This window comes from Papilio machaon, chromosome 15 (assembly GCF_912999745.1).
Source record: "Papilio machaon chromosome 15, ilPapMach1.1, whole genome shotgun sequence".
In the NCBI taxonomy this organism is placed as follows: domain Eukaryota; kingdom Metazoa; phylum Arthropoda; class Insecta; order Lepidoptera; family Papilionidae; genus Papilio; species Papilio machaon.
Window position 1 is genome coordinate 567,999 of NC_060000.1, and position 19,743 is coordinate 587,741.

Genomic DNA, 19,743 nt, shown 5'->3' on the forward strand with positions numbered 1-19,743 from the left:
TTCATAGAAATAAAATGTACTTCTTGTGAAGACTTAAGTTTTTTATTCATAGAATAAACATTGGTTCCTTCCCTAATTAATAGAAAGGAACTTCTTTCCATCCGGGTGTCCCTTGACACCTCTCAAGTTTTTTTTTTTTATGAGAAAAAGAGATGGTATTCTATTTCTAAAATATTGTTCAATTAATGTTGAAATAACGTTCTTTGATTACGTTTTTTATTTACGTTTCAGCATCATCGACATTACTCATTCGGTTGTTCTGTAAAAATAACAAATTTACTGTTTATTGAATATTGACTCAAAAATGATATAAGATAACAATCGCTAATTGTTTGATTACAAACAAATCTCTGAGACATCCAGCGCTGACAATGGTCGATTCTAAAATACCTTTGTTTACTCTCATTATTTACCTTGTCATGTGTATCAACAAGCGACAGCTACAGACGGTTCTGTCAGTTTTTTACAATCAACCACTCTGGATACGGTTCTCTTTAATTCAGTGCAAAATTTCGCGTCTATAAATTAGCCTTACGTTAATAATCTCATAAAAACATAAAATGGCATAATATTAAAATACTAGATTCAAATCTTTCATTGTTCGAGAATGGATAAAAATCTTTTATTGTCTTTCTTTATATTTATAACAGTGGAGTGTTCAAAAAACTTGGGTAAAGTCTGTGATTTAGTAACGGACGATTTGTTAAAGCAGTGCTACATTAGAGAGACTCTAGTATCGATAAGCCATAGTCCTAACCAACTATCTGTCAATAAAAATACCAACACTGTATACTTCAGTTTTGATTCCGGACAAGGAGAATATATACCTGCAGCAGTTCAGATCGAATCGAAGAAGGTGACTGTACTTAAAGGTGTGAAAGATGCTTTCGCAGTTACCAACGATCCATTGATAGGTGAAATGTATTTCGGTGGCAGCAATGGTATTTACAAGTACAATCCTGCACAGCAAACTCTAAAACGTTTAGCAGTGAAGAATTTAGATATTTGGTGGTTGTTTTTCAAGAAAATAATCTATTTTATTAGATTTCCAAGTCTCAATGCGTATAGCTATTATGACAGATTAGTGAAGCCGGTAACGCCTCTCATGAATGTGACAGTAAATCAATTTGTCTTTGATAACGATGATAACATCTTTTTCATAAATGGCACAGGTTTATTTGGAATCAAGAATGGTCAGAGTGATATCATCTTACTCAGAGAAAGCCCTCGCTTCCTCGGAATGGCTGCTAATAATAAAGGACACGTGTATTTGTGCAGTGAAAATGAAATATTTGTTATAAGTAAGATGATTCAAAAGGTGAAGAAAATTGTTAACATCCCCGGTGTTTTGGGAATGGCTTTTGATAAAGATAATAATTTAATATATTCAGATTCACACGAGATAGTACGACTATTGCCTATATCTAACAGTTACCTTAAACTGTAAAACAATAAAGTGCAACTTAGTAAATAATTTGAATTCTTAATTAATCATCAGCGTTGTTTTTTTTAAAATAAAATCTTTATATCAGTAAATTCTGTATATTAAAAATGTTAACTATATTTAATAAGAATATGCTTCTATTATCTTCACGACGGTAAAACACAAGTAGAAAATATTATGACGGGATCATCACTGAATTTCGTATCGTCGTATAGAAAAAGTATGAGAGTCGTACGGCGCGTCTATTTGGCGTAAAAGTAACTAAGAAACTTTCAAGCAAAAACTTTTATTTGAAGTACGGTGAAGTTTTATGACCAATCAAACATTTATATGTTTCGAAAGTTTTCTTTCTCAACGGAAAACTTTAAGCTTAATAGTAGCTGTCAGAATTTGCTTCGTACGTCATGAAGTTTGTGAAGATACAGCGACATGAAATTCCTGTCAAAATGTTTCCTGTTTGAGTCTCTGATTTCTCCAGTATTATTCTAAACTGTGTTTATTTTGTGTTGCTTGTTAATTTGTACAAATAACTGCGTTATTGTTTTTACAGCCACATAGCAATCAGCTTTGGTGTGGTCTAATCATGTCGTAGTTTCTTTATCATCTACATTAATATTTAAGAAAATATAGTTGTGGAAATAAAAAGGCTTGTTTAATTACATTTTGGTTTCATTCAAGTTTCTTATGTCAATACGTATTGAAATATTAACAAAATATTTTTTTAAATCAACATGTTAAAAATTTAATATTTATATTTTGCATTTTAGATATTGCTATTTAAAAATTATAGGGTATTTCATAAATAATATTGTGTTAAAAAGTGTTATTCAAATTTTCAATAGATATATATCATTTAAATAAATTTCTGAAAAGATTTTCGTTTCATATAAACTGTAGAAGAATATTATTAATCTGGAATTGATAGCGATCTTTAAAAGATTGTAAGCTATTTTCATAAAGTTTTAATTAACTCATAAATGAATTTTCCTTTGACTTGAACGAGATTGAATATTATTTTTGTTATTTAATTTAGATCACTATTTAGCGGCTTTGCATATAATTAAAGGATTTTTTATTATTATAAAAATAATATTATTCTGAAAAGAGAATAAGTCGATTTATATCTTTTGCGAATAAGTCAATTTGTACAATTAGTAAGCATTAAAGTTTTCTCCTACAAATTAGCAAAGCTAGATGGCGCTGGTGTCTCGGCGCTGTTTCTAATCTGACAGCTTGCTAATTGGTTCATTAAACTTTCTAATGTATTACCACTTCGCGAAGTGAATTTATTTTAACTTAAACTCATTTAATTACTTTTTTCCTGAGATTTTGATTCTGGTTGTACGAATATGTTGAATTTGTATGTATACTAGCTGTCGCTCGCGATTTCGTCGATGCGGAATTGAAAAAAAAAAAAAAAAATTAGTAACCTAAGTCTTCTTTCATACAGATTTTCTATATCTTAGTCAAAATTTTGCGAGATATATGCAGCTGTTCTGGAGATAATTTGTAAAAAAACATCCATCCATTTTGCATTGCATATTAGTAAAATATACATTCGAATAGGGGATCTTAAAGTTAAATTTGATCTTCCTTGGCTGGTATTAAGTCGTAAATTGCAATAACATTCAAGTACAGATAGGCTGAGATACGCTAAATATTAGAACCAAAAACATTTAAATATCCCTATCATTATGTTTGGATAAACTGAAAACACAATGTTTTACACGACACACTATATCGACAGTGAAACCTTTCGTTAATTACTAAAATAATCAATATTAAAAACAGAATACGCGCGAATCCAAATAAAACAATAATTTCATATATACGAGTAAGTATGATTTAATTTATTCCAAAATACGTGATTTCAGCCCATTCAGGAAGATAACTGTTCCCGCAAACTGTTTCAACGCAAATATCACCAGTTGTTTGTTATTTAAACAATGTTTGGTCTCGTATAAAATAAATAGAAATCTATCCATAGAATAATGATATTTACACGACCTACTAATGATTTTACATGTGTCCGATTAATATAATACTGCCTATCTTTTACCCGCGGCTAGACATTCCGTTAATATGAAAAAAACAGTGCTAGACACCAAAAACAACATGTGTTACACGAATGGGCCGGCGCGCGGAGTGAAATACCACGACCACACAGAAGATAGTAGTGCTGGAGGAATTATTTTAGACTCCTTAACTTTTCCATACTTTTCTTATCAGAAATGATGAAAAGAGGAAGTGGATTTGTCGGAGGAACGCGCATAAATCCTTTTTATGCGCGATCCTTGCTCAGTTTATTAAAGGTAGGCAACCCATCTGCAATTGCAGATGTACATGGGAGCAGTACCTTCGCTATTTTGGCGTATTCAAGTGACCGCTTGCTCGTTTACCATTTTGTGATAGGATTCGACTAAGGTTCCACATATTGCAATGTGCGTCTACAGCCACTGTTTGACGCAAAAATACTAAAAAATGCAATTACACTATTAATCTTTTCGTAAAAATCCAACAGACATTCAATATTTTTTATCAACTACTTTTCGGTATTGCATAACTATATTCTTTTTGTATCTTGCTGTTTTGTATTGTATTGAATATAACCGAGAAACTTTTATTTAAATTTCAACGTTAATCCAATGGTATAAAGGTTTAAATTTACTATGCATTTGTGATTCGAAAGTATGAAGTTCAATTAACCATGTGACCGGCTCGCGGTCTGCTGGCTTCGTCCGGTCACAATGCAAATAATCGTATTGTGTCCGCCAGGAGCCGCCACTGCCCACTGACTAAGCTTCAAATTTAATCAAGCGCGAATAATTTCTTAAGTGCTATGCAAACCTCAACAAATACATCGCAAATAGTGAACAAATTATTATGCCAAGTATACATTAAATTTTAGTAAGTACTAAAAAAGTACTAATCGTAGTTACAACCACTAGAAGCCTAAGTCTTTAATAACCTATTTGGAACTTATCTAAATACTAGCTGTCAACCGCGACTCCGTCCGCACGGAATTAAATTATTGTGATCTACATATATATGCCAAATTTAATCGATATCCGTTAAGCCGTTCTGGTGATACCTTATAATAAAGTCGTCGTTGGCGTTTCATAATCTCTAAATAAGCCGTGAAGTATTGTGACAGTTAATTTCTTTGTTAGTCAATAATTTAAATGAACATTGTGAAACTGACACTTAAAATATCACGTTCAAGTCTTTAACGATTTCTGTATAATTATTGGAAAATTTAGCAAAACAGGAAAGGTAAGGTAATTCCTATCGTGAAAGTGCGTTTTTCTACATCTTTATTTAGTGTGGATTTCCATTGCTGAAGTATTCACAATATCTAGTCATTTTAATTTTTTTGAAAAACTGAGATAACACCATCTATTTGTATTATTTTTTCGGTAGTAATTAGAATTTAGATTACAACTTACAACTACTTAAGCTACTCTCCCGCACTCAAATCTAAAGCATTACTTTAGGAATTCTGTTTTGTGAACATCTTATACTAAATTAACATTAAGAGACGACTTTATTGACCATTTAACAGTTGAGTGAGAGGAAATAAAATTATGTCAATGCTGTCTGAAAACATACAGAATCACAATTTGCAAATCAAACGTGAAAATAAACAGCGCTGTGTTTGCGGACGCGAGAGATAATCCCCTGCGTGCGGGCGATCTCATGCAACCCCCACCGCATTGTGTACGTACCTACACGTACTGGTCAACAGTGTAATAGGCCGGAAAAGTTTTATATTACGCCACAATCTACATTTATACATCCTGGAAAACATAATGAAAATAAACTTTTTTTACTTTTTTTTTTAACTTATGTAGTGAGTAGTCAGGTTACAATGTGATCATCATTTTCCCGCACTTTTCCTTACGTAATGTCACAGTATATACTCATCCATACATCTCTATCACTCTTGATATCAACTTACATTTATTCAAAATCATTAATGAATCAACGTGAAATAACGTTGAGAACAGAATAGTAAATAGAGTTCGTAAAGCGTAATGAGAAATAATTAATGAATCGTCCGTACCTAAGTTAGTTATAGACGATTCGTTTGTGGCGGAGAGCGGAATTCAGTTAGCGATTGTAAGCGTTCAGTTTGCGGTGCAAATTGCAATAGTGACCATTGTTTAGTGGTGCTACATACAAACGGATAAAGGCATGTGTAGTATTTATACAAAATATTTGTACATAATATTAAAGAGTAAGTATTTTTCGGAGGAGTCTTTTTTATAAGTATTTTTCATGGAGGAGGAGCCCTTGCTATGCGTCCCCTCCTCCATCAAATCTACAAAGAGGACTAAAATAATTAGGCCACCGGAGCGCACACTAATCATACTGTACATGGTCCACTTCATGCTTGTCTTCTGTGTGGTCGTGGTATTTTACAGGTCGAGCCGGCACATTCGTGCAACAGATATTGTTGGCGTCTACCACATAATGTAAAATTTATTAAATTAATGTTTTATTTTAATAAGCCTTTAATTTAAAAACAAAGGTCACTTTATTATCACTAAGTTTCAAATAAACTCATCGAAAGTTCTCTAGGGTCCATACAAAAAACAAACGAGGTCAAAACTTTTAGATACGGGTCACGTGATCGCAATTTATTCTGACGACCTTTGACTTTAATCTGTATATATGAACTTTGTTCGTAGTTTAATTACTTTTCGATTAAATAATACATAGTATGCCTTTACTATGTTTTTTCCTGAAATTCGAGTTTATATCAAACTAGCTGTCGCCCGCGACTCCGTCCGCGCGGGATTAAAAAAAACGTAATAAGTAATCTATCCGGACTGATCTAACAGACAGTTCTGCATCTCTACCAAATTTCAAGATCCGTTTAGCCGTTATGGAGATACCTCGAAACAAACCTTCATCCATTAATCCATTCATCTAAACATTCACATCTATATCTTATATATATATAAAAGAAAGTCGTGTTAGTTACACTATTTATAACTCAAGAACGGCTGAATCGATTTGACTGAAAATTGGTGGGCAGGTAGCTTAGAATCAGGAAACGGACATAGGATAGTTTTTACCCCGTTTTCTATTCCGCGCGGACGGAGGCGCGGGTAAAAGCTAGTCTATATATATAAAAGAAAGTCGTGTTAGTTACACTATTTATAACTCAAGAACGGCTGAATCGATTTGGCTGAAAATTGGTGGGCAGGTAGTTTAGAACCAGGAAAAGGACATGGGATAATTTTTACCCCGTTTTCTATTATTTATTCCGCGCGGACGGAGTCGCGGGTAAAAGCTAGTTTATAATATTAGTAGTTTATAATTTTTGTATTTAATGTTTATAAGCTAGTTTATAATTTATAATATTAGTAAGATTAACTTCTAATTTCGTACCACATCATACTTACTATTACTTAATATTGAAAATAAACCAATCAATAAATTATATCCTATTATTACTGTTACTTCTGCAACATAACCCTATGTAGTATACAAAAGTGAAATAGAGTGGATCGCAGAGAATCCGCGATACAATTTCTATCATGTCTCTGATGCAAATGCGCTTGCTCGCTATTCGCGACGCGGATAATATCGAACACGTGTCGTGAACGAACTAATCTAACTTCACTCCGCTCTACGATACACCTCAATCACACTGTAACTAACATTTTAAAAGATTTTTGTAGTTGATGAAATAAACAAATAGATGTTGTTATTCTCAAATGAGGACTAGAAAATTCTAGTATTTATAAATTTTTCTTTCTTATACTACATAATTACTGAATTTTATTTAAAATGAAATACTGTATTGTATTGTAGCAATTATAATAAAAAGATTTTTTTCTTTTACTTTTTTATATTCTAGAAGTTAAATAAAATATTTTTATGATATAAATAATTTAACTAATAATCTTTATATTAAGCCCTCGCTTCGGTGTGAATGTGGCCATTTATAACAATACTACGAAACGCGTTTGGAATGTTACTTTTGAACTAAATTAGTTCCAAGAACGTACCAATATTATTATTGCTAGTAAACGTTAGGTTTAAGCTTATAAAATAACTTATTGTCACTACCCAACCGTGAATTTCAAAGTTCTTAACATTTGTATATAACTGTTCCTATCTCTATTTATCCAAAGAGAACAGGGATAGCAATATTGTGTTATGAAGGTGGAGATTTAACGTATGTTAGGACGATCCGCTTGAAGAAAATGCAACAGTATTTGAAGTTTTTAACCTAATGAGCAATGTTGATAGTACTAAGCTACAGTCGCACTGCCCATGTGGCATTCTCTCTAATGTCCCTTATGTTAGGAAAAAAGTATAGTACCAAAGTATTTAACCTCATGCTATATATTAGGTACTCATTAAATATGCTGAGGGTTTCAACACTTCATATATTTTACAAATATAGGGATAAAACGTTCAACATTCATCATTCAACAAATGTACGTTGCGGGAGGGCTCGACGTGTAACCTATAACTCACCCTTATAAGGTTCAACCCTTTTCAATTTATAACTTTAACTTAGTACGAAGAAAAAGTTAAATTTTTCCTGAGTGAGTTTTATTAGGTTTCCTTTTAATTCTTGAGTAAGTACGCATAAAAAAATTGAAAATTGTTAATTAAAGTTCTTATTATTTTTAGCAATATATACTAGCTGTCGCCCGCGACTCCGTCCGCGCGTAGTTAAAAATAAAATGGGGGGGGGGGGTATGAAAAATAGATGTTGGCCGATTCTCAGACCTACTGAATATGCTCACAAAATTTCATGAGAATCGGTCAAGCCGTTTCGGAGGAGTACGGGAACGAAAACTGTGACACGAGAATTTTATATGTTAGATTTAAAATTAGGACTTTTCCATATCAAATTTAACATTTTAAAATAATTTAAAAGCCTGCCTTTGTAGTACTTTTTTAGAGAAGGAATAATATGGTGAAATAACTTTGAAGTACTTCTAAAGTCGATGATGAATTTAGAAGTAGCATTTGTTAATTAAATAACGATAACTGTGAATATTTGAAACTTTATTCGAATTCAATACGTAGCAATGTAGCAAGAATTAACTAACGAAGGTAACTTGGTGAGGCGGTTGACTTTGACAAGTTATTAATGACTTCGTCGAACAATATATCATTTATAACTACGACAAAAAGTTACCAAATCGAGAAAACAATCGGTAAGATTTTTAAGTATTTTATTTAAAATCATTTCCAATGCCGGAAATAATGGGAGTAATAATAAATAAGTAAGCCAATAAAATGTGAATAAAATTAGTATTTGTCGGTTAAAAGTAAACGGATATTGTCCTGTAATGAAGTTTTGAAATGAGATTAAATAGTACCGATATTTGTCTTTTAACGATTGCAAATTGCAGCTACAATAGTTTACGTCGTAGCAGTACTATTGAGCTACGGCGTAGAGATTTAGAAAGTAGATACTCCGTGTAAAAGAAAAACTATTATTTTCTCTTGGAATTTAAGGGATTTGATACCACAGTATTAAGGCATTGGGAAAGGCCTATGCCCAGTAGTGGGCAGATAAAGGCTGTTGATGATGATGATGATGACATTGGTACCAAAAAATGTTTGATTTATAGTTCTACTAGCTTTTACCCGCGACTCCGTCTGCGCGGAATAAAAAAAACACATGATAAAAAAGTTCCTATGTCCGTCTCCTAGTTCTAAGCTACCTCCCCATCAATTTTCAGCTAAATAACTTTGACCGATCTTGAGTTATAAATAGTGTAACTAACACGATTCTTTTATATATATAGATAAACATATAATCGAATTTATAATTATTGTTCATAGTTTTACTATTACTACTTTTGGCATATATTGATCACAAACGAAGTTCAAGTTAATTTTAAGTTATTAATTAAAGTTAAGACGATTGTGGTTGGCGTTTAATTACTGTGAGATTAAAGGAGTGATTCAACTTTTCTACATACGACTTTAATAACAATTACAATATAAGTTTTCTAACTTCAATACTGAGATGAATACTCGTTACCGTTAATACTAACGGCTATGCCATATTAAAATACCATATAAAAGGAGAGAATTTGAATTAAAAACATTTAAAAAACAACCTTTCGCTGTTTGAGGGTTTGTTTGTAGAGGCTACGAGTGGCATGGAGAGGCATAATCGAGTTTATAATTTTTCACGTTTTATAAATTTTTTTTACTCACCATGTTGGTACTAACTTTTTGTTTAACATAAAGTATACGTAAAATACTCGTTCTGTGGGTTGTGGAAAAGTAACCGCCAATTACTCGTAATGTTATGAGCTGTTCGTTTCGTTGCGAGTTTGAAATTTTATTGAAAACTAGCTTTTACCCGCGACTCCGTCCGCGCGGAAAAAAACGGGGTAAAAAATATCCTATGACCGTTTCCTGGTTCTAAGCTACCTGCCCACCAATTTTCAGTCAAATCAATTCAGCCGTTCTTGAGTTATAAATAGTTTAACTAACACAACTTTCTTTTATATATATAGACATGTTATTAAATAAGTTAATACCTAGGGAAAATAACTTATACTACTTATTTTTTGTCCTCAAAAAGTAGAGCGTTATTATAGCACACTATATCTACCTAATCAATTAGTTTTCACGTTAGTTTTAAGGACTTAAATACTTACAGTTACATTATTTTTATTAAAGTTATTTTACCAATAATATAAATGCAAAAGTTTAGATATATGGATGGATGGATGTCTGCTAGTAGTTCTCCGGTACGGATCAACGGATCTCGATGAAACTTGGTATTGATATTGAATATAATTTGAAAGAACACTTAGGATAATTAAGTTTTTTTTAGTTCCGCACGGACAGAGTCGCGGTCGACAGCTAGCAAATGATATAACATGATTAATGTATAACATTTTGAAAATGTAACAATAGCTATGAATTGTTTTATTTGTTATTGAGCACAAAAATTAAATTAGCAGCGCTGGAAATTACATGAAATTTATCGTCGTCTCGGGAACCACGCGATATTTAACAAATACAGATGTAAATAATGAACCAAGGTCTGTAGTGAAATAAGAAATGTCAAACTCTAGTAAATACCAAAAGTTCCGTACCGTTTTTTTTAATTACAAAAAATCTATTGGTTGAGTCGCTATTACTATTTTTAAAGATTTTTATTTTTATTTTTATACAACGCATTAAAGCCTCCAATTCCCTCCCTTAGAACGTCGGTGGCTCAGGAGTTAAGCACTTGACTTGTAATCTATGGTTGTAGGTTAGGCCGTAGGTTGGTATCTATGTTCGAATCCCGCCATGTAAAAATGTGTTTTTTAATTTTCGATTCATCCAATGTTCTTATAATAAAGGAAAACATCGTGATACAACCTGCACATTTCTACTAAGAAATTCAAATATATGTCTGTAGTCGACCAACCCGCACTTGGCCGGCGTGGTAGAATGTGGCCTAGTCACCCCTAACTTAGGTTAGACCCTCAGTGATGACATTTAGTGAGCTAATGTTGAAACCCTTCAATACAATAACTGACAGACAAATAAAATTATTTTGTTAATATTTATTACCCATTTTTAATACGAACTTGTATTGCATTTTTTAAATTATGCAATAGTTGACATTTCATAAGTTCAAAGGGTTCACTGAATAACAGTTTATCACAAAACGTCGTACACTTACTCTATTGAAGTATCGAATTGGCGGAGTGCATTCCCGAACAGTCCGCCACATTATCCCTCGTCATCGTTTTACGACTTCTGGCGCCATTCCAAATTCTCAATGCAAATCTGAATAGACTTAAAGACTTGGAAAATTTTATTATTTAATAGAATACTGAGTATGATTGTCAATATTATGGTTGTGTAATTTTGGAGAAAATTTGAAAGGCGCAAATTTTTGGGCTGCTTTTATGAAGGAGACTGATTCCTGTACGACATAGATCGTAGCGTCATCTAGTAATTGGTAGTTAGAGACGTAATCAGTGATAGTGTGAAAAGGAACTATGGTTAAGTTTACAAACTAACTAATTTTTAACTAGTTTAGTTTAGTTTATAAACTAAAGATAGAAAAGTTATTAAGTATGTATAAATGAAATTGTAAACCTTTGCATAATAAATATGCAATCTTACAATGTAAATGATGTCTCAAAAGTTATCTGAGTTCGACCCTTTTACATACCCCAAAAGTTTATTCAACCTGTTGTATAAGTTGTGGAAAATTTACCTTTTATTTATGTAATGTTTTTTCACCTTCATTGGTATATAATACATAAACGTGCTAGGCTGAAAACTGCAATAGCAAATGAAATAATCTTACATAATTATGACTCGAAAGTGTAAGACAGGTCTTCCTGACATGGCTACAAGGATCGATTTGCTTAATGAATTAAGAGAACGATTGAGTTAGGTGAATGAACGAATGAGTGAGTAGAATGAACGAATTGCTGAATAGTAGCATATTACTAGTTGGCCACTAACATTTTTTTATACAGTTTCCATAAATAAAACACTCCGTATGTTCAAAAACAAAATAAGTTATTGTCGAAATTCAATCACAGGAGTGACACGAACATTATGTTCTGTTATTTTATATGACAATTTACTTTTTTTTCAATATAACTGGTTAATTAAGTATTGTATTGAATGTTTGAGGAATGTAATAAGTTATTCAGCGGACGTTCTCGTGCCTCAGACGTTGGGAATTTCCAATAAGTTAGCGAACGTTCCGCATTACGCATCTCACTCGCCTCGCATCGTGCATTGCTTACCAATCAATTACATTTTAATCCTTACTATCTTTAAGATACTAGTTTTAATAGAAAATGTTACGTTGTTTTATATTTTTAACTTTTTTTTAAAACTAAACGTCACATGGTCGGAAAAGTCTATTGTAGATACGAACATAGAGGATGAAGAAAACAAAACATTTGTAATAAGGTTATATTATGTATTAAGCGATTCCTGAGCGTAAATTTTCTAAAATAATAATTGGTATTATCGTCAACCAACCAACCCGCACTTGGCCAGCGTGTTTGACTATGACCTAGTCACCCCTAACTTAGGGTAGGCTCCGAGCCCCTCAGTGGGAACCTATAGTGAGCTGTGATGATCAAAAGGTTTTAATAATATAATGCAATGAGAACTTAAATAATTTTGAAATGCTTAACTTAATTCAAATATGAAATATTCGAAAAATCTCGTTATCTAAGTAAAAAGGTTCGTTAAAAGGCAAACAAAAGATGGCAGTTGAAAACACCCTTTTAAGTGATTACGTGCTTAACTCTAAAAAGGATTTTCGCATTTATCTTTATAATGATTTCTGTTGCATATTCATTCGATAATACTATTTTTTTATTAATACCTTTTAAAAATACTATAAAGCTTCTAGATCTATTAAGATAATTTTGTTATTTTATAAAAAGCTTAAAAGTGTTTGGTGATCAAGATGTCTGAACCATTTCCTTCAAAAATATAAAGGTGAATATTTTGCTTAAGAGGTATTACGAATAGATTTTTTTCTATTTTTATTATAATTTCAAGGTATATTTATATATAAGGTATAGGTATATATTACTGGCAACTCTCATTGTTTTAGAAACAATACTAAAATTAATTAACCCCGTTCGCAGATTACGTTTACACAAAAAGGTTTGATATTCATTGTTATAAAACTTTGACCTTTTACCTTAATGTTATTAATTTATTGTAGTCACTTTTTATCTAGTTTTAATACGAGAAATATCTGTATTTTTAAATTAATAAAAGTTGATATGAAAAATAATAACATACAACCACCACCAAGATCACAATGAAAAGAGGCGTGAAGTGTTACCAATTCCGTGTTTCGTCTGATGAGTTTGGTGCCGGAGGTCTAATTTTGGTCCATTGTCTTTTCTCACCATTTTCGTATAAGGAATGGATGGGAAGGGGCAGGGGATTTGACGAAGGACGGGACGCATAGGAAGGGGAAATATTCTCTTTCTGCGCGTCCCCTCCTATGTCGATTAAAAGTAGGCAACGGGTCTGGAATTGGTGGCTGCTTGCTCGTTTACCACCTCATAATAAAAAAAAACTATTTGAAGTTAATTGACGTAGAATGACTCATAAGAATTTAAAATGCGGATATTATTAATTGTTTTTCGTAAAAATAACAGAAAAATCTGTTTACATAACATCAGATTACCTCTCTTTAAATCAAACAACAAAAAAAAACATTTACATTAAAGACATGTGTCTTTAATATAAACGTTTTTGTTTAGTCAAATGTCATCATTTTATTTTAAATTTGACGCAATTTCGTGTATGATCGTAAAAGTTTGTTTTTATTACTCAATTATGTGAAGTAGCGTCGTAAGGCTGGGTTTACACGGCTGCTTCTTATGTAATATCTTACTAATATCTAATATATAAAATTCTCGTGTCACAGTTTTCGTTCCCGTACTCCTCCGAAACGGCTTGACCGATTCTCATGAAATTTTGTGAGCATATTCACTAGGTCTGAGAATCGGCCAACATCTATTTTTCATTTTTTTTTATCTGCGCGCGGACGGAGTCGCGGGCGACAGCTAGTTATAAATATAAAAGTTTAGTTGGATGGATATCTGTTAGAAGGTATCTTCAGAATGGTTTAACGGATCTTGATGAAATTTGTCAAAGATGAAGTACACATAGGCTAAGTCTTTTTTAATACCGCGTGAACGGTTTTGCGGGCGAGAGCTAGTTTTATCAAACAAATCTATAAAAAAAAGGCACCGTGCTAGTGGTGGGTTTCCATTGTTATAGTACCTGTATAAAAACAAACTGATATCGTTCTCTTTCTATTTAAAATAGAAAGGTTATGTTTTGTACATGAAATTTGGTATTTGAAACGGTACGTAAAATTGATAATATACTCAGAAATTAACTTAAATAAAATAAATATATCTGAAAGAATTAGAAATAGTAGTTTTTGTTATAAAGTTGACTGATTAATGGGATGTATATTTATTAATGAATTTAATTAATCCATTAGAACATTAAATGTTTAATTACGTATGAATAATATATTGCTTAACAAATATTTGCTGTACTCTGCGCAAACGAACATTTCTAGTAGCTTTAAAAAGCTTTGTGAAATTGTAACTTAATTAAGCCGCAAGCGTAGAGGGGGGTGCTACGTGTATCACTGTGCAACTTACGTAGCCGCACTGTATTAACTTAGTTTATGACGCACGGCCACTCGCCTTTGTCTGCGTATTATTTTTAATTAAAACAATTTGTTACTTCTTTATTAGTTAAAAATTAGTTAAATAAAAGTTTAGTGAATAATTTGTTAATAATAAAAAAGTTAACATATTATATTTAAAGGTCAAATTTACCTATGAAAATAAACTTGGTTTACATCTTGGTGTTATATCTAGGTGGCTAGGTTGTATGTGTAAGTTGCTAAAGTAAATATTAGTGTTGTTAAACGCTGGTCAAGAAAAACTTACATCGCTTAGATTATTAACATAATCAAAAACATATAGTGTAAGCAGAGCATCTTTAATTTCTACTTTAACATTTTTGTTATCAGCGTAAATATATATGTTAGTTAATTACGCTATGTTTTCAAACATTAATTAACTAAGCTAAAGTAACTACAGATGGTAATGAAAATAAGAGAATAACAATATTTTAGTACAAAGTATGTACTATATAAATGCTAAGAAAGACCTTATTATCACGAACTCATAGTTCTCAGGTCAAAGGTAAATTAGAGTTCTGTGACGAAGCGACAACAAGAATTTGGTTAGAGAACGACACATCTATATAATTATCACTGTTGTTCAAAGGGAAAAAGAGAGAAGGCAATATGTTTATGATGAATCTATTTCAGTAATGGAAACGTATGGTTATATAATACTTTGTATACGCCTAGGGTTTTCTAAGAAAGTTTTGTTTTGTGAATATTATTGGAAATTCAAGAAGAATACTGATTTGCACTTCGTTAAAACTTTAATAACTTTGTAACAGTAAGATTGAAACAAAATAATTACTCTTTCTTGAATTTGTTTTCTTGTTAAATGAAAATGTTTTATAAGAAATCTTTAACTAACTCAAAGTATGTTTATCGTTAAAAGTAGAAGTGTTATTTTTAAAAAGCTTTTTTTAATTAAACTAATATTATAAATGCGAATTTTTAGATGGATGGATGTTTGTTTGAAGGTAACTCCGAAACGGCTCAACGGATCTTGATGAAATTTGATACAGATGTAGAAAATAGTCTTTAAGAATACATAGGAGAATACATAGAATTAAGAAACGTAATACTACTTATTAATCCGCGCGGACGGAGTCATGTAGGTAATTGTTATGTAGAGTATTGAAATTATTACTTACAACCATATTTTAAATTTTAATCAAATATTGTAATAGAATATAAATGAATTTTGTTTTCTAGTATTTTTAAAATAAAGACTGTTTGCATAAGAGGGTAGTTAAACTTTATAGCTCTGCTGAGAATAGGATTGGTGTCAGCGAATATCCGAATACAAGAGCACATATCTCTGGGGATTGTCTTGGTATAAATAATATAAACGTAAGCTATGACTCCTTTGGCATTTATATGAGCAACTATGTTTACGAATATATTATACACAGACTAAGTATTTTAACTATAACTTGTTTAGATTTCTAAAACCCATTTTCCTTTTTTACAGTGAATAAAATAACAACTCTATCTTAAGTGATGATGTGGTTGAAGGATGGTACTTGCATGTTTAGTCTAGTTTAATATAATGGTAAAATATATTACAAAACAAAACCGCTGAGCTGAGTAAACCGTTCACGGGATTTTTTTATTGCTATTTTTTTTCGTCAGGCGCGAACCCGGATTATTTTGCTTTTATAATAAGGAGTCTCCTTTGATTTCCTATAATTTTTTTACTATTCTAATTTGATTTTATTACCTTTAAAATGAAATAATCACTATTATTCAAGAGACTAATTATTATTATTACCCTCTTCATAGTAATGCTGAATCATTACAATTAATATCTCACAACATATTAATTGATGTGATTTAATTAATTCTGTGATAAATTAGAGCAGTTACATTAACGTAACTAAAGGGTCCTTTGATGTTGACAGAATCAATCAATTAAATGATAATTTAATTCTGAGGCTTTGATAAATTTGTCATCAATCAAAGTACCATAAGTAAGAAGTTTACGTTCTGTGATTCAGATGTCAATACAAAGGAAAGATAAGAATCTTTAATTACGCATAAAGTTTTGAGTATTATCTATATATATAAAAGAAAGTCGTGTTAGTTACACTATTTATAACTCAAGAACGGCTGAATCGATTTGACTGAAAATTGGTGGGCAGGTAGCTTAGAACCAGGAAACGGACATAGGATAATTTTACCCCGTTTTCTATTTTTTATTCCGCGCGGACGGAGTCGCCGGTAAAAGCTAGTATAAAATAAATGAGATTTTTTTTGACATTTTATAACAACATTTAAAATAGACTTTAATTTTTGAATTTATTCGTTAAAAGGTTTCAAAACTACATTTTTTTACTAGTCTAAAAGTGTAGACATGCTACTAAGAACTCTTTAAACTAATTTAATTGTATTATTTAAAACAGTGATAAATAATTTCTAGGGTTTATAAAATACTTTTTTAATTTTAAATAATTTCTGTTCGTCGTTACGTTTTTCATTTTTCATCAACGTATTCTTGTAGCACGTTTTAAGCTTCATAAAAATTGTTTCTTCATAAAAATGATTGCGCCGTTAGAAGCTGTTCTGAGCGCAATAAGAGCGTGCTTATTGCGGCGAGTATCGTTCAAGATATCAAAAGTATTTTTCGATAACCTCTTCCACGGAGATACATTTTTAAAGAAAATTCACATGGAAATTGCTATTTTATAGTTATCTTTTGTACTTTTTTAGAAATACAATAATTAATGCTCTCCATAAACTAAATAAAGTGACTTAATATAGTTTTATCTTCCGAAAATAGAGTCCATGGTTTCGTAGTTCCACGCGACTTCGAGCCATTCTTGGATTCGGAGAAATCCCTGAGATACAAAATCTATTCTGCAACAGCAAATTGCAGTATAATATAAAGACAAGACGCGGAACTAACAAGCAATTTCCCAGTAATTGCTCGGTATAATAGAAACCAGTGACGACGGAGTATTCTCTGAGGAAATGGAAATTCGGTTTCAATTACAAATATGACTATTTGAAGTTATATGTACATATGTTTGTAATAATTATATTAGTAAAATATACGTACACTACATCACAATTGCTAGTAGTAAATGATTTACCATAATATAAATTTTTTATGACTTAATCATCTTCAAAAACACAACAGAGGCAGATCCCGCAACAACAACATTTGTTGGCTGCACAAATGGGCCGCCCGGTGAAATACCATGACCATACAGAGGACAGGCGTAAAGTGTAAGCAATTACGAGTTTCGTCTGATGATTGTGCGTGCCGGAGGTAATTTTTAGTCTACGTTCTCTTCCCACCTCATTCTTATAAGAAAATGTTAAGGGGAAGTGGATTTGGCGGAGGACATAGAACGGGGAAATATCCTGTTTCTGATCTTCCTCACCATGACTGAACATAGGTAGGCAAAGCAAAGCATCTGCAATTGCGGATGTCTAAAAGAACCAGTCGCTACTTCTTCGTCTTAGTTCTAAAGGCCTAGTTACACAGCGCACAGGACACAGCTCGTAAAAAGGTTCATAGAATAAAATTCTCGAAATCTATTTTAAATTAAATTATGATTCTCATAACAAATCAGTAAACTCGCGACACTATTCACGTCTTGTAGACGGCAGTTGTCTCCCAGGGTTTCCATTATACCGAGCAATTGCCGGCAAATTGCCTGTTAACGCAACCTTCTCCCAGCTCTAAGCTGCAACAATTTATTGCTCTTGTATTTGCTACGAATTAACCAGAAGTCTCGTGACTGTGAATTAATTAGACCCATGTACTTATAACAACTATTCTGTTATATTTTATACATTTTTTTAACGAAAAATACAGTATAACTTCCAATTTATTGTTAAGTAATTATAAATGTTTAAATATGGAATCAAAAGTGGAACAAGTTATTATTTTTATTATTGGTACGGGTGTAGTTTTAGGAACATAGATTTAATTATTTTTCTTATTAGATGTGGAAAAATTCGCTTTAAAATAGAAATTATATAATTGTTAAGAATAATGTTGCAAAAATTGTATTTATTTTTATTAAGATATAGAAGAAATAAACTACAAAAAGAAAGGAATTGAACTGGAATTTTAGCGGATTAAGTCGTGTAAAGAAAGCTTTTTGTGGAATGTCGGAATGAATGGCGAGGGAGGGAGACAGTAATATTATTTTGTCCTTTAACACAATGAAACAATACACATTCCGGGAAAATGTATCTTCATCTTTGTGACCTTAAACCTAAAATAATAGTACTTCTCTTTACACATCTTTTACATTACTCTTTACGTCAGATGAGTAGATAGGAAAATATTGTTTAATACATAACCATTATTTTTCATCGTAAACTTTAATTAACATCTTAAGTAAATAATAAATAATAGATGTTATTTTTAGATGCTACTTGACAAGTCAGGTTGGCCGAGTGGTCTAAGGCGCCAGATTTAAGCTCTGGTTCCCAGTTGGGAGCGTGGGTTCGAACCCCACACCTGACAGATCTTTTTTTTGTTGATTATGACTTTATATTTAAGTATCTGTTACTCATTATCGTAAGTATACTATTTTAACTGGTTTCTTAATATTCTACATTTAATTTTTGCCTAAGGAAAGGTATTTTAACTTTGATTTTTTTCTACAAGCGCATATAACAATTTACTTAGCTTAACTCTTCAAACGTTTTATCGGACGTGACATATAGAAAGCTAGAATTGGTTTTATTTGAGTTCAGTTTAAGAGTTTGGACAACAGAAGTTTTTGTATTCTTTAGAATTAAAAACTATAATGTGTCACTAACTATGAATATCCAAAAAATGCCAAAACAATTGTAAAAAACTAATAATATAAGAATATTATATTTTATTGCATATTAATTCGATATTAGAATAACACTTATATAAATAGATTAAATAGAAAACATTACAATTTGACATCAAACCCCCGAAACAGACGACAAGTCGACAATCTAGGCACTAAGCATCTAGGTTGTGAAGATAGTCAATTTGGCAAGATTCCTCTATTTCGAAGCAAGTTCGTACATTACACCGGAAAAATTTTCGTCACGTCTCTAACTTTTCTCGTTTTCTGTCTCACATCTGGTTACAAGTTTCAAA

General features: G+C 31.7%; 1 protein-coding gene and 1 non-coding gene across 2 annotated transcripts; both read left to right on the forward strand.

The window, feature by feature from the left end:
• The first annotated feature begins 607 nt into the window (after nucleotides 1–607).
• On the forward strand, nucleotides 608–1,447 carry LOC106718295 (ommochrome-binding protein). The gene has a single exon (XM_014512346.2). The coding sequence runs from the start codon at nucleotides 608–610 to the stop codon at nucleotides 1,445–1,447; it is 840 nt and encodes a 279-aa protein (XP_014367832.2).
• Nucleotides 1,448–19,044: 17,597 nt separating this feature from the next.
• Nucleotides 19,045–19,128, forward strand: Trnal-uaa. The gene has a single exon. It is a non-coding gene; the product is annotated as a tRNA-Leu (tRNA).
• Nucleotides 19,129–19,743: the final 615 nt, after the last annotated feature.